We start from the raw sequence: 17,411 nt of genomic DNA on the forward strand, positions 1-17,411 counted from the left end.
TCACGCTATGGCTTCGATCATATCGACTCCCATCTCGACACAACAATGCGCGTGATCAGGCCTAGGCTCTGGCAGGCCGGAGACGCAGTAGTAGCAGTCGCCCAGCAGCTTGATGCGCAGGCAGTGATGTTCGGTAGCGAGGCGGTCGAATCTGGGTCCAGGAATATACGAAGATATTAATGGAAGTTCAGAGTGGGTATCAGACATGTATAAAATCGATTGCTGAACGGTAATAACTGAGGTAACGACAGATTTTCAATAGGTCATAGAACGAGTGGCTGAATGAAATAAAAGAGAAAGTAATGTACATTTCGTCTAATCCGAGACATGCAGAGAACTGCATTAGAGAAAAATGTACGTCAGAAAGCAAGTTTTTGGCTCGTTTCTGGAGAAACAGCTCGGAAACTATACGAGTCAAATTGAACAAAGCGATTGACATTTTGGCGTAATTTTCAAAATTAAAACCCCGTGTACTCGTACGTAGGATCTGAGGAGCTGAAATTTGTGCGGCACTAGACGAAAACACAGAAAGTTTTCCTATAGAATGGGAAAACGAGACATGCAGTTGCTGAGAACCTCTTGCTTGATTAGTTGCTGAGAAACTCTTCATTTTCTGGCACAAACGTTTCTCGGTTCACTCAGTGCGCTCTTTATGTTTACTTGACTTCTTTATATATATGACCTGTTTACCGACAAAATAATTTGCCACTTATAGAATTCGTAGGTAAAATGGGAGTACGTCTAATCGACGTACGGTTTTTCTCTCAATTTGAGCTATGATATTTTAATTTTATGCACTCCGTGAAACTGAATTAATCTTACTCTAACTAATACAATTTTCCTATAGAATTACCTACGAATTCTATGAATGGCAAATTAATTCTGAGGGTAGACAGGCTAGGTATATCAAGAAGTCAAGTTAACAAGCAGAGCGCACCGAGTGAACAGAAAAATGTTTATGCCAGAAAATGAAAACCTTCTATGCAACTAATAAAAAAATAACCAAACTGACAGACTTTTCAAACTGGTGTAGATGCAGTGTCGTGTCTCAAGGAAGGCCTTGCGTCGCGACGTCTCGTTGGGGTAGTGGCTGAACACTCCAGCGACGTTCACCAGCAGCAGCACCACCAAGTTCGCCCCAAGCTGAGAAAAAATACAAGAAACCGAGAATTACTTCTCATGAAAAAATTAAATTCTTTAAATCTATGGAGTCGTAACGTTTCAAATTTGCATTTCTTTGCTTTAGTTTTTCTGGTTTTTGACAGACCTGACCGTTTAGTTGAATAAATAATTTATTAAGAGAAATAATAATAAAATAATAATAATAATAACGTTACTATTTTATCCATGCCATTGCCATCCAACTGATTCAAAAAGTACTTAAGATGATAGCATTGCTTCCTGATCTAAGCAACCATAGTTAACATGAAGATTGCTAGACGTTAAAAACAACAACATTTATGAATTCATTGACAATACAATGAAACAGCCTGTTAAGACGTTATTCTATAAAATATAAATCATGAATAAAGTCGACGGGATAGGATGGCTATTTCATTCTCTTAGAATCAGTTTAATGTGCGATGAGGGTTATCATACAGGGGCATGCCATATAAACGCTCGTGTTATGATCGTCACATTTACAATAAGTTTATCATATGTAATAATATAACAATGAGACTAATATTTTTACAAAGAACATAATTATTTCCTATCCTGGGAAATTCATTATAATCACATCTCTTGTAGGCAAAATTATATCATCAATGCTGCTATAAATAACAGCGCTATAGCGACCCGCATGGCAAAATTTTAGCAATCGCATAATTTCAACAATTTGATTCATGGTCTAGCACTGATCTCAAGTTTTTTGTTCATGAGCAAAGATCGCCTTAAGTTCGCCCGAAGAATAAGAGAATTGCTTGCCACAGAACGCACCCAATGCAATTGGTTTTATCTTGATTGTTATATTTTGATTGATTTTTCGTTCGTGTGCTTCAAATCTGCTCATGCTAATTTTATGGTGTGTTTCCTAGCTTCTAAGTGTCATAAAGGAATAACTGCTCTCGCTTTTTTTTAAATTTTTGCCCTAATGATCCTTATCTTCGGTCGTTATTGTTAATATTAATTATTAAACTTGGCATCCTAGACTAAATCAAGTGTTTGTATGGCGTTTATGCCGAGGAGACTCTGATGCTTATAGAAGTACATAATAATAAAGTTAAATCCACCTACAGTGTAGGTAATCTTACCCACGCTGCCTGAATGTCGTTTAGACACATTTTTGACCCACTAATGCTGGACACATGTCTTGCCCCACTAATACTGGACACATGTCTTGTCCCACTAATGCTGGACACATGTCTTGTCCCACTAATGCTGGACACATGTCTTGTCCCACTAATGCTGGACACATGTCTTGCCCCACTAATGCTGGACACAGGTCTTGTCTCACTAATACTGGACACATGTCTTAAAAATTAAATTCTTTAAATCTATGGAGTCGTAACGTTTCAAATTTGCATTTCTTTGCTTTAGTTTTTCTGGTTTTTGACAGACCTGACCGTTTATTTGAATAAATAATGTAATAAATAAATGATAAAAATAAAATAATAATAACACGTTGTTTTATTCATTCCATTGCCATCCAACTAAATCAAAAAGTACTAACGATGATGGCCGTTGCTTTCGGATCTAAGCAACTAAGTTAACATGATGATTGCTAGAAGCTAAATACAACATTTTGGATTCACATGTCTTGCCCCACTAATACTTTCATTTATTTAATTCCATTTGCTCTCTCAATAAAAATCTGTCATTATAGGCCATGTTGGGGATCAGTTGGCAGGAATGGTGCAGTATATTTCACCGCAAAGCTTCAATAAAACAACTCAATGAACTGCATAGAACTCACGAGAGCGGAGCGTGCTGTGTAAGAGTGACGACTGCAAAAACATTTCCTACCATTTCTTCGTAAATTATAAAATGATAAAAATTAAAGTTTCGATGCTCAACCTCAAATTTATTTAATTAATATCTTTAGTGAGACAACTGCTATTTAACATTTTGTTACCTAAAGGTAGATGTAGTCAGCACAGTGACCTTTATATTTGAATTGCATAGACGAAAGCAAATACGTCGGCAAATAGGGATATTCAGTTCACAGGAAGCTACTTAAAGCAGAAAAATTTTCTCGCTACAGAAAATATTAATCTCTGCAGAAAATGCTGTAAAGTCGTCGTGTTACTCAAGACTGAGCAACAGTTTTTATCTAGTAGTCAAACTGTAATTCAATATCGGTGCAATATTACAGCGGTAAAAAATACTTCTCAGAGCAAGAAGCGTGCCATTGCGGCAACAATTAAAGCTCAAAGCAGAGCATTGAGTGCGATATCTTGCAGTCATCAATTATAGCACAAACTTATGGCAAGTACTGGTTTAGGTATATTTTGTTTGTAAGCATTCTTAACAGTAGGCCATTTGTGATGCCTTGTTTCAAAATGTATGTAAAACAAATACTGAAAACATCACAAATGTCAATAGGACCTCAATGGTATAATTGTTCGTTACATCAATTAAATTAAATTACAGAATAAATCTTTACTATAATAAATTATTGCATAATATCAATTAGTGAACAATAAATAAATCAAGTATTGAAAAATCGACGAAAATATACGATTCTTGAATCTCTTTCTTATTAATCGAAATAGAGAATAATTTCTCATTTTAACCTTAGTCAAAACAAATATTTTCTCTTCCGAAATAAATAATATCCACCCATGGACTGAACCGAAAACTCGTTTGTAAAATTCCGAGTTTAATTTGACCAGGCAATCGAGTGTTCGACGTTGATCATGCCGCATTCTTACAGGCCGAAAGATATGATAAACTCCACACGTGTGGTTAAGTTCAATAAAATTAATAATTATCATGAATTCAACGAATATTTTTAAAAACTGCGTATATACGGCAGCGCACGAGGCCAGTCTAATAGAGTCATCAATAAATACATAAATATAATTCATAAAAACACTCGAACATTTGAGCATTTATTTTCGAAACACTCGAAGACCAGGCTACCATGCTGTTTAGGATTCGCTTTTGGCTATGAAGAATAATGCTCAATATGCAATAATGCTTTGTCTGAAGTTATGTGATCTGGGCAACTTGAATACTATTTGTATGCAAGTTGTAGGTTTTCAGGCTATTTAGGTCGCTGCGTAAATAATGTCTGAGATGTTTCACATTTCTTTATTCATATTAAAAGATCCCGACGCAAGAGCATCTGGCGAGAAAGTCAAGACTTCCTCTTGGAAGTGAATGACGTCATCGCATAATATAAAATTATCCAAGAAAGGAGAGTTACACGATAATGATTCAAGAATCGCCTTAGTAGTATCTATTGTCTCGAGAAAAGTAATTACAAATTTTTATTCTTTACGTGAAAATAAAGGAAAAGACCCGAGTAAGGAATTTAAACGAGAGACTTCTAAGTAGTTAATTTGCATATAGCAGTTAGCCGTCTCTGTGGTCTCGTGGAATAACTTTAAAAGGCTGAACGAGTCTCTACGGATACACTAACGTAATGAAAGAGTTATAATCAATGAATAATTTTACAGGCTACCGTTTTCTAGGGATCGGATTATTCTACGTGATTAAAAGTAAAGGGATCGCATACAAGAAAATGTTTCAGTTCTCTTTAGGACGACTTTTGATAAGATGAAGGATTTTCAGCTCTCATAGCCGACTTATTGCAGTGAATATGCAGGAAACGCAATCAAGAAGACAATAAATACAATTTCAGTTAATAGAAAAATTAATTTCAGTAAATTTAACCAAAAACGTTACATTTTTCGTCCCTGCCATTCTTCATTCATGGTAAAATGCCAAGCATTAATATTAACCCTAAATTCAAAAGCAGATGCAAAGAGTAACATCTTTCCATAATTTCTTTCTGAATGTTTTTCTGTGCTTATTTGGTTATTTGTTCATAAAATCCATCGAATTGTAATTCCTATACAGAGTTTTCCCTTTTTCTCGAACACAGTTCAATATTCACAATATTGAATGCACAATAACACAATTCACAAGATATTAATGAATTTATATCACTTGTTTGCTTAAATCGCAAATTAACTAAGAATTTAAAAGCAAAGAGAAGTCCACAAAAATTCATATCTTTATAGAAAACGTTTCGGAGACGTTATTGTGTTAAATATCGTCGAGAAAAACCTCGTCAAAATTCCTGCATTAGCCTGAGTCGGTCTTTGGCTGGCTGTATGGCAGTCATTCATGATTTACGACTTGAATTTAATGAAGTGTCACGGGAGTCATTCACGCTCCACGGGGCATAAAACAACATAATAAACTTAATGTACTCGCATGAACATAAAATTAATATAAAAACTCCTGGCCTTGGTAAAATAAATTATGTTATGTATAAATTATGTTATGTTATTATGTTATGTTCGATAAATTATGTTACAAAGAATATCTCAACAGTTCGCTGCAGCGCGAGGTGCCCTAGGCTATTCCGTATAACAATATTGAAAATATATATTTCAGAAGAATTTTATATTTAAGTTTTGTAGGGCACATGATGGTAGTGAAATGATCGAACCTGTTATATAGAGAAACTTTGACTTTAGTAAAAAATATCTTATACCTTTTTCTCTTTCAAGTTACTAAAAAAACACATTAAGCGCAAAAGAAACTCCGTTAACAGCCAGCGACATCAAGCGCCCTGCAGGCAGCAGGCAATGGCCGATCAAGACCCAGCGTCTACCGCGGCGTCGATAACTTATCGTGACTTCCGTACAGCCGTGTTGTGGAAAACGTCTCAGGCTGGCGATTCTTATACAGGCGCACCAATTGTTAATAAATAACTTTGATACCAGAAATTTGACCGTGAAATGGAGAGGAGAGCTTTAACATTCAGGGTTCACATAATAAATGTTTGAAGAAAATGCGAGAAGCGCAAGTCATTGAATTACACATTACAACGAATAGGCAACAGCACTAATTGATATTATTAGAAAAAATTTAATGTTGAAATCAAACTAAATCATTTGAATTCAAGTAGGACTAGTAAATAAGCTTTTGATCACCTCCTCAACTCACTGACTACTAATATGTACGTACCAGTCAATCAGCACATTATAAAAATCATTTTGCACCACAGTCCACACCATTTATTCTTTACTAATCAGACGGCACCTCAACTGCTCCAGCCTGTCTGCTCCAGCCTGTCTGCCCCAGCCTGTCTGCCCCAGCCTGTCTTCCCCAGCCTGTCTGCCCCAGCCTGTCTGCCCCAGCCTGTTTGCCCCAGCCTGTCTGCCCCAGCCTGTCTGCCCCAGCCTGTCTGCCCCAGCCTGTCTTAGTCCTTTTTCAAACAGTCCTTTTTCAAGCAGTCCTTTTTCAAACAGTCCTTTTTCAAAGTCCTTTTTCAAACAGTCCTTTTTCAAGCAGTCCTTTTTCAAACAGTCCTTTTTCAAAGTCCTTTTTCAAACAGTCCATTTTCAAACAATCCTTTTTCAAACAGTCCTTTTCTATTTGCTATTAGTCCTTATCTACTATTCTGTTTCTATAAGTCCATTTGAATTAGTCCTTTTCAAAAAAGTCTCACTCGATTAGCCATTTCAAATTAAATCATTCTACATTACTTGCTCGAGTTTTCCTGCACATTAGTAATTTGCTAATTTCATGATATCCCCAGACAAGTGAAAAGATCGATTGTATACACAACGCGCGCTTACATCGCCAAGCATTGAAGTCAATAAATGATTTGAATTTTAGTTGTGAACAAACCTTGAAAGATAAATGCATTCAAGCTTTGCGCTTTTAGCGAGCTGAATAAGTCATGCAGCAGCATGAATAATTAATGGAGATCACACGCTGCGCTGGCTCAATGTTCTGCATTGTTTTGAGTATAACAAGTTTCAAATTTTATTTACTGTTTTGTCAATGCAAGTTTCTAAACGTACTTATTGTATAACGCGTTTCAAACACCCTTGAACTTTGTTCCGCAATTTTACGATGGCAAATTTCTGCAAAATAATTCGAAAACTGAGACCGGAATACATTTATGCTTCGGAAATCTATTTATGTATTGGCCCAACGCTACATAACTTGGAACTGTATTGGCTCTATCTTATTTTCTTGCGTTGTGGTCGCTGACTTGAACAAAATCTTCTTATAATTTGACAAAAAAATTAAACCCTGAGGGAAAATATATTTTACTGTAAAGCCTGCATTTTAAAGAAATAAGTTGAGTTTATAAGTTAATAATAATAATAATAAGTTGAGTCATCCCCCAAGAGGATATTGCAATCGCATATAAACGAACTTTTCGATTCAGCCCGTTCCTGGAACCAACACAGAAATAATTTATTCTTTGCATAGATATTTTGCAGGACCTTAACTTCAAAATTCAATTTCCTAAGAGATCTCATAAAAATCTATCAATGCGACTGCTCATCACTTTTTGATAGTTAGAACTTGTATATAAATTTATCGGGAAGGAAATTTACTAATGCATATAATAATAACCTTCATGTTAATAGTAAAAATAGTGTCACTGATACAAGTAAAGATAAATAATCAAGAATAACTTGATTAGAGACAAATTCCATCATTCTTTTTAACAGGAGCTGCAATTTAATCCATATCACCATGACATATACGGTACAAAGAGTCCATGTCAAGTGTATCAGGGGTCCCCATCTGGCCATAACCAATATTGATGAAATTCTACATATGATTTTTTATATATTTTTAGAGACCTTTGCAAAAATTTTTGCTCAGAGTATAACAAAAACTATTGAAATTATAGACCTTCACAGGGGGATGGCGAAAACGTCCTCTATCGCGCCGTGTGAAATCACTAATTAAAATCACCAAATCACCAACGACTTGAACTGAGGTGTCTGTAGAACTCGAGGAGGTGCTCTTCGAGAAAATTTTCTAAAATCAAAACTCTAAATAGTTCATTGTTAAAATTTTTAGAGCAAAATATAATCGGACTTGCTCGAAAGTCATAGAAGCAGAATAAATGCATAAATTTAATGCCCATTAAATCACCAGAAATTTATGAATCTCCTTGATACCTACACAGTGTACAGTCCATTGCCAACATAGGTAATATTGTATACACAAAATATTGTCAGACAATTCAGTTTTATTTGGCAGTAAAAATCCTCTAGACTCGCTCATCAAAGCCTTAATTGGAGCCATTCTTCAACAATGTTTGAACACCAAAACGAAAAATCCTATTTTGTCAGAAAAAGCCTATTTTGTACCACAGAATCCATAAGAAAGCGACAACTTTACTGTAACATTTAACTGTAAAAATGAGTTATTATTTGGAAACATGAAAAATTGATTCGAAATATAATGTTCGCGGCTCACCATGCAACGGCCTTGGAACTTTTGCCAGTTCAATAAAGGAAAAGCCTAAAAATAATGTAGAAGAGATTCGTCAATGCAAGCCAGGCAACCAGCCACATTAAATTGCTAACTCGTCTGATAGGTGCATGTTATATAAATAAATATTTTTTGATAATTTTTTTACTCGTAACTTGTATAGAAATAGATTTAGCACTTTAATCGGAAAATTTAGTAAAACGTAAGCTTTCCACAATTTCGTTGTTGCGGGTAAGCGAGCAACAGTTAATAAATATACTTAGCGGCCTATCATAAACTCGTTTTCCCGTGCCAGGAGTCCATGCTACTCTCCGTAGCAATAAAATAAAAGAAAATAAGCAACTTCCTCTGAAGTTGTTCTGTTGGATCTCTTGCGACACGACTAAATTAACACTCGTCCGAAATAATTGCATTGATTTTTGAGAGATAATCCGTTTTGTCTATAATTACGAAAATATTACTTTCACATGCTTTCCGTATAACAATTTTATCGTTGTCTCTGAGTTGTTTAGCTGCTTGATGTGGAACCGGAGTTAAGACTGCTCAGGTCGATGAGCCTCGTTTTTTGGTAGCATCAGATCGCAATTGATCTTTCAAATTTGGGCTGATATAAATTATTTTACCGTCCATAAGCTTGAGTATGGTTTCGTACAATAACTCAAGCTAAATTTGTTTCTACGTCATGCGGAATTTGGATGCCACATGACAATTCAGTCCAAGGTTTAGGAGTTCGGCTTTCTCCTTGCTCAGAGTTAGACAGGATAGGTTGCTGAAGCCATTGTAAGAATGCGGAAGGCAGATTTCTCCTCTATAGAGGTTATTTAGCTTCCGAAGAGTGCGGAGTTTCACTGTTGTCGTAGGTATCACGGAGCTTGCTCAATAATTCATCGGTAATCTTGATACGAATTAAGTTGAGGACTTAGAATGTAGACGATAAATATTTTCAGAAATTTCAAGCTAAAGATTTTCGAGCTCGCAGTTAATAATTTTAATTTACCGTATAATTTCTGTATCTCACCTAACCTTGTTTCATCTCACCTTGCCTAACCTTGTTTTCTATATCTCACTTTGTTTCATCCTTGCTTCCGGGTCGTGAGAGCGAAAATTGGTGTAATCCGACAGAAGCTTTTTTTATGCAAGGTTGATTGAAGACCAGAGCATGCTTTTTATTGACAATCTTCTTATTTGTTGTTCAACGAGTCTAACAAAATTTTATGTTGGCGCAGGGAGATCACAAAACAGGTTACCAAACGACATTTTAATGGAATGCAAAGTTTGGCATATACAACATTCATTATCAAGCAGGTGAAGGGTTTAGCAACATTTGAGGCCTGCACCAGCATAGTTAAGCGCTGTCCTGACGCTTCGAGACTGGCAATAGCTGAGGCCCTCATTATTTAGAGCGAGTCTCCAGCTAGTAACTTGCAAACTACAGGATTCGTCCGGACGCCTAAATTATTTTTTGAGTAATTTTAGGTTTAGGTTGCAAAATGTATCCACAATACCCCTGATTTGTACTACTAGCTGTCATTTATACTGGAACGTCGCTAATAAACTAAAACTACTTCCTGAAACATGCCTTTCGATCTACCAACGTCATTTGAAGAATTTTTCTCCACTCTGATAATCTAAATCAACGAATGCTCTGGTCATCAATCGCACGTGTTTTAATAAACAAGCAAATTCTGCCATCTAATACTAATTCCTTTATGACTATTTTTAACAGTGAAGCAATGATATGTCCAACTGGAAAAGAAAATTTTGAAAAGCAACCCATGGGGATACTCAAAATAAGCAGAAAAATTCTCAAAATCCATTTTATGTGTACATTTTTTTAAAGGGTGGTTTTTACTACCAACCTTTTTTCTCAAGTGCCTTTCATATTTTATGTCATGATCTGAGTCTATTTATAGGAGTTAAAAATCTATCAACTATTTGCAAAAGTATACGGACTTAGCTGCCTCGTTTAAGCACTTTACAAGCTTTTACATAAAACTAACTTTTGAAGTGGGCTTCATCTCAGGCTACTGCATTACATATGAGAACTTTATGTTGGAGAGCTGAGTCGCCAAGCTAATTGTAATTCTTGCGGATGCTATTCGTTTTTGGCATATGTTGACTGATTTACATTTAGATAGAAGAAATAAAAAGTCTGATCGTTTATCAAAATACATCAAATGAGAATTGATATTATACAAGAAAATATCCTGCCTTTAAGGTAATAGGAAAATTTATGGGTTGGGTATAATGATAGTAAAAATTTGGGTGAACTTCGTAACAAAAATGATGCCCCGCAAAAGTTGTAAAAAGAAGAATAACATTTATATTTTTTTGTTTGTTTGGTTCCCCAAGCGAACTTTCACAGAAGCATGTGCTAATCTCACTACAATGGCTGTAGCAATGTAGAATATGCTTCCAAAAAGAATTGCTCATATATCCAAGGCTGTTGAGCATATATGTGCTGTGAGCATATCATTTTAAACAAATTTATCATTCTTCCAAGTAATAACCCATTCTTACGAGTAGCGAGTGTCCCAGTCAAATATTTTCTATTTATAATGAATAATGTTTCATCGTTTCATCAAATGGGTATATTTCTACTTCTTCAATTTGGTTTTCAAACATTGTTGAAAAATTGTTCCGAGACTTCAATGATCAAATTTAGTTAGCTAGTTAATTATTTTAGTTGCCACACGTTTACAAATGCTTCAGCTAATTAGCTTTCCCGCGCCGAAAGTCAAGATGAACATCACCAACGAGGTGGAAGGTCTCAGTTATCGAAAGTTTCATAAATCAAAAATCGTTAATCACTCACAAGGGAAGAAGATCTCAATTGTCAAGCCCGCTGAAGCTGGCGCGACAGCAGCAGCGTTAGCATTTCAATGAGACGAAGTGACAATTAAGGAGGAACAAGTGACATGGAGGGACAAGTGACATGGAGGGACAAGTAACGAGGAGGGACAAGTGACGAGAAAGGACAAGTGACGAGAAAGGACAAGTGACGAGAAAGGACAAGTGACAAGGAGGGACAAGTGACGAGAAAGGACAAGTGACAAGGAGGGACAAGTGACGAGAAAGGACAAGTGACGAGAAAGGACAAGTGACGAGAAAGGACAAGTGACGAGAAAGGACAANTAACTTAACCCCACAACTGAGACCTACAGTCAGACACCGCGAGCTCAGCGGTGGGGCGCTCAGGAACAATCCCCCTAGGAACGCGAAATCCCATAGGACTTCTGACGAGCACAGACACCCGTCAGAAGTCCCTCTATCCTCCCGAAAGGGGGAGTAAATTTAGATATTTTTTATTGAAAAACCGAAATGAATAAGTTGCCAATATTTTGTTTATACTATGTTACCTACGTGGGTTAATTTACTGAACCAGCATCAAGGAGATCTAAAAATTTTCCGCTGATTATCAGCGCCCTGCGAATATTTATGCACTATTCTGTTTTTATTTATTTATTTCTTAATTTCAGGGCAAGTTTAACCTCATTTTAAACGAAAATAGTATAAAAAATAAACTATTGAGACAATTTCTTCAAGAACAACTTCTTAAGTTTTCCAGACATCTCTGTTCATATCGTTGGTTGGCATAGATACGCTGCAGCAGGGACCTGAAGTGGGAAATTTTACGCCGCGCCATCGAGGAAATTTTCGCCTTCCCCCTCTAAGGGCATATAATTTCACTGGTTTTTCTAAGTTTGAGCTGGAATTCTGGCAAAGTTCATATTACTTTCAAATTCGGTGTTTGTCATGTGAGGCTGATGTGCAAAATTGGTACAATTGAAATGGATCACAACTGGAACAAGAACATGGATCACTTGATGAAGATTAACTCACAAGAATACATTTGAGTTACACTAAAATACTAATGAATAAATTATTAATAACCATGCGATATCAGAAATTACCGATGGGTATTATTTTGAAACTATCAATAATTGAGCTCACGAAGAAATGACAGAATAAAAGTCCAGAGGAAATTTTCGCGATTGGTGATCGTATAATATCGTCTGCGATTAATGGCCGATCCGCGCCGCAATAATGAAGCGACCAGAAAATATTTTCCTAATTAATTAATGCGTCGCAGTTGCTCGGTCGGGATGCCGAGGACGGATTGATGTGCCTCAACCCAAGATGACGTCAGTCAACTTGAAAAATCTAAGCTTCTAAGGCGAAATCTAATCGAAAAGCTTGCATGATAGGAAGCAAATTATGGCCGCGAGCAATGCTCTAAATTTTGCGCTAAACGAAGTGCATAAACAGCGTAAGCAAAATTTTAACAAACAATCCCATTATTTTGAATGAAATCAGTCAAAATTTTTTTTTTACTTATCAAAAATTCAAGTAAAGGATTCAAGTTTGCCCCACGTGACTTTTGTTTACCAAGCTTACTCCCCCAAGTTTACCAAGTTCACTCCCCCAAGTTTACCAAGTTTACTCCCCCAAGTTTACCAAGTTTACTCCTCCAAGTTTACCACGTTCACTCCCCCAAGTTTACCAAGCTTACTCCCCCAAGTTTACCATGTTCATTCCCGCAATTTTACCACGTTTACTCTCCTCCAAGTTTACCACGTTTACTCCCCCAAGTTTACCAAGTTTACTCCCCCAAGTTTACCAAGTTTACTCCTCCAAGATTACCAAGTTTACTCCCCCAAGTTTACCAAGTTTACTCCAGGTTTACTAAGTTTACTCCCCCAAGTTTACCAAGTTCACTCCCTCAAGTTTACCAAGTTTACTCCCCCAAGATTACCAAGTTCATTCCTCCAAGTTTACCAAGTTCACTCCTCCAAGTTTACCAAGTTTACTCCCCCAAGATTACCAAGTTTACTCCCCCAAGTTTACCAAGTTTACTCCCCCAAGATTTCCAAGTTTTCTCCCCCAAGTTTACCATTAACAAATTTACTCCGCCAAGTTTTACAAATTTACTCCGCCAAGTTTTACAAATTTACTTTGCCAAGTTTACCAAATTTACTGCGCCAAGTTTTACAAATTCACTCCGCCAAGTTTAACAAATTTACTGCGCCAAGTTTTAAGAATTTACTCTGCCAAGTTTACCAAATTTACTCACCCAAGTTTACCAAATTTACTCACCCAAGTTTACCAAATGACTGTCACGAGCTGCGCAGCACTTGGAAGCGTTGCCGCTGCCTCAAGAAGCTACGGCCCCACTCGGAAGGGCAGTAATTAATTAAACTAAGGTTTCATTCCTAAGTACATTTCCTCAAGTTATAAAAGGAAGTTTGCCTAATTATTACCTACTTATAGGTAAGAGTGGCCAGTCCCCTTCTCTCTTGAATAAAACTGCGTAAAAAGTTTCTATCGCAATTACCTGCTGACAATATGCTCCTTGTTTCATGATATTATAAATAAGTTTAAATAAGAATGTACGTGGGATTATGTTATTCTTGACAAATGAAGCAAACAATAGGGATTAAAATGAATTATAATTAATTTCCATGCGTAAACAAATTCAGATTAATATACAATAATTATAATTTGTGTGCCTATAATCGATTTTTATAAACAAAACAAATACGAAAGGTATCCCAGCTTCACACCGCCTACCGTCACCTAGTAAAATTTTTCTGTCAGTTTTCAATGAAAAACTTTCCAATGACACTTTTCAAAGAAAAAAACATCGCAATAAAAAAACGTTGAACTTAGGCAAAATAAATCATTGTGAAATGAAGATAAAATTTTACTTACTACTCAGTACCAAACCTTAAAAAAATGTGGCTTTCGCGATGTATAATTTATAACAGGATATTATGAATAGGAAGAAATGCATCTCCGTTTTTCCCCCGATAAAGAGTAATAATTTAATTCATTTAATATTGTCGCTAAATAATATTCTCGCTAAGTAATTTGTTCAATATTTACACTCTGGTGAACTTAGACATCCATTATAGTTCATCAGGTCTCGGTTGCTGTCTTCGATCAATACTCCACTGATTTTTGAAACAATTTAAAATTACATATAATGCACTTCTAATTTTAATGCACTTCCAGCAAGACGGGTAACTCAAAGCAGCACTAGTGCGAGCAAATTGACTAAGCGTTGCGACAGTTAACCAGATACCCCGGGAGTAGCCGTGGCCTTCCTAAGGGATTACGAGTCTGGCCAATAAGATTTTGTCTATAGGCTTGAATGCTTAAGCTGCGAGGCTCGACAACCGAAGGACGCTTGACAACAACCCTAATATCTCGTTGATGTGTTCGATATCAGAAAGTTTACTTTCCTGAACGACAACTTTGGGAAATAATCAATTGATAACTTTATTTTGAATGGTTGAGTACGCTCATCACAAAAATACAAGCGTTCATGTTTTTCTTTTACAACGAACATAACAGCTAGGCAAGCAACGATTATGATCGCCTCGAAGATTTATGAACATACCACGTAAGAATATGCCACCAGATATCTTTAACTCCGCTTTAACACTAGATGTATTGGTTATTCTCGATACTCGCAATTTTCATTACGAAATTTGTAAATAGAAACATAGAGACACATATGAATGGCAGACGTCTAAAACTCAATTCCGCGTTCAAAAAAAATATTAATTTAGATATAGGATGTCGACAATCCCATAATTTTGATTGTCGTTAAAAATTACCGCTAAATAATAAAGTGATATCATTGTGTTCTAAACATACAAAGCAATTTTAGAGGAGATGCATGGTTCTATATACCCAGAATATCAGGCAAGAAGTAACACTTCTTAGAGCAAATTATTCAATTTTTGCAATTTTCAGCTAAAGTAGGGTTGTTTGCTGAAATTTTGTTAGACGCTGCTCCTATTTGAGTACGAGGAATTTTATAGTAGGTCTCAATGAAAGGAAAAAATCAATGTAGAGTGCAGGGAATAGTATTTCACAAGCGAATTTTGATACGTAAGCTTCTACCACATAAAGTGGAGTTAGTTCAGTGGCAATAACTGAGTTTATGCAGATCTCGTGCGCCCTATAAAGTAGAGCGGGCGCAATAATGGGTTGATATTTGATGAACTTATGCCTCTAAGCCCATGGCTCAAGCTCGAAGTGATATATGATGCAATCGTAAGACATTACGTTATCGTTGCTGGTCTTGGTGTAGAATGTGCATGCATTCGTTACCTACGTAAATTTCTCGGTATTTCTTGACAAAGTACATTCATGAATTCATAAACAATAATTCGGCATGCCATGACGTAAAAAAACATTCGTAGCCAACATATATACGTTTGCATGACCTGACGCAAAAAAATACAGTCATCACCGAAATATCTTAGTATGTATTGACATAGAAAATACATACATTACCAACATATATACGTATATATCTCTTAACAACTCGATGTAGAAAATACATTCGTTACCAACATAAATATGATAAAAATCTCTGCATGTCTCAACGTAGAAAACGAGTTCAATACCGACATGAATATCACGACGTGGAAATACTAATCTTGACACGGAAAGTACATTGAAAACCGACATTACTGTCTCTGCACGACTTCATGTAGAAGTATACATTCACTTCCGGCCAAGTATTGTAGCGGTTCCTTTCATGATTTTGAATTAATGTAATAAAATATTTAGAAATTTAGAATCAGATTCAAATTGTAAAATTATGATTCGTTTAGATATGAACGTCACCACAATGAATAAAACAATAGGTAACTTTATTTTCTTTATATGATTTTTGTATTATTTGATTCATTTCACCAGAACCTCTTGTTAGAGTAAGTACGTAGGTGTAGCAACTGTCATCGCATACTAATTACTTTGTTTAATAGCTGAATTGATTTATAATGTTTATAATCGTTTTTTATGTATTTATATTTGTGTAACTCGTATAACGATCTGTTATTCATACAGGGTTCTATACTGATATCGTAAAAAGCGTCTTTATTTCCCTCAAACCGTACGTGAGACGCTTTAGTATCTCTCAATGAATTGGCGTAGAAAATACATTCATGGCCGAGATAACAATATATGCATGTAATGACGTAGCGAATACATTCATTACCGACATAAATACCTCAGCATGTAATGACGAAAAAATTTGTTCAGTTACACTGATATCGGCACAGTTGTTGCTGTAGGCAGGAGATGCGTTTGCAAGCTACCTAAGGCAATTAATACAAATGCGGCGCATCATTTTATTGATTGCAGCGCCATCCAAGTGATAGATAATGAAGTAGAACCTTAGGCAGTGCAGTTTATATCAGAAATAGTTCAGGTTTGTTTTTAAAATGTCTGAAATATTAGAAAACTGATATTAGATGACTGAGAGAAAAGTATACTTTGACGTTGATCTAATAGATAGAACTAAAAAAAGGATAAAAAATACCCAAATGAAAATTAAGAGTCGTGCATCTATGATTATAGATGGCAACGGTAGATTATAGGTGGCGTAACAGGCATGGCCACATCAGCCAAAAATCGACAGTAAAACACAAATAAATCGAGAGGGTGGCGAGTAGGGATGGCGGTCAAAGGCAAGGGAAAAATTGTGACACAATGTGGTGAAGGTCTCTCACTCCTAACATTTCAAAATAGTCGAGTGATATCAATTACTTATTTCACGCAAGAATATTCGTGGCGAAAATGTTTCGAATCGAACCTATGTCAAAATTTGTGCAAGGTTCATTCACATTATGAAACTTCAATATTTACCAAGCATTTTGCCGCAGCAATTACTCCGAGCTGAACCATCGTTATGAATAAACGAAGTTTTTTTCAGCGGCTGTTTATTCAAATATAGCAGAATGTTCGAATTAAAAGGCTAATGGAATTAACAAGGAATTTAAAAGCAAAGAAAACGCCAAGAAAATTCACCATATCGATATTGAAAACGTTTCGGAGTCTAGCTCCATCATCAGTTCGACTAAACTAAAAATGAATAAAATCACTTTAAAAGTCAAAATTCAAAGACAGACATAAAACCTAAACAAGACCTAACATTATATCGAAATAAACAGGACTAGTTATGAACA

At 36.0% G+C, this 17,411-nt stretch overlaps 1 protein-coding gene across 1 annotated transcript in view; it reads right to left on the reverse strand.

The window, feature by feature from the left end:
- LOC108682585 (adenylate cyclase type 6) overlaps positions 1–17,411 on the reverse strand; it is an 89,100-nt gene continuing 71,689 nt past the window's right edge. The window contains exons 3-4 of the mRNA XM_018171779.2: positions 1,013–1,143; positions 1–151 (exon numbers count right to left, since the gene is read on the reverse strand). Of these exons, the coding sequence (XP_018027268.1) occupies positions 1–151; positions 1,013–1,143 (282 nt within the window). The remainder of the gene's footprint in view (positions 152–1,012; positions 1,144–17,411) is intronic.

Source organism: Hyalella azteca, unplaced genomic scaffold (genome assembly GCF_000764305.2).
Source record: "Hyalella azteca isolate HAZT.00-mixed unplaced genomic scaffold, Hazt_2.0.2 contig14624, whole genome shotgun sequence".
NCBI lineage: Eukaryota > Metazoa > Arthropoda > Malacostraca > Amphipoda > Hyalellidae > Hyalella > Hyalella azteca.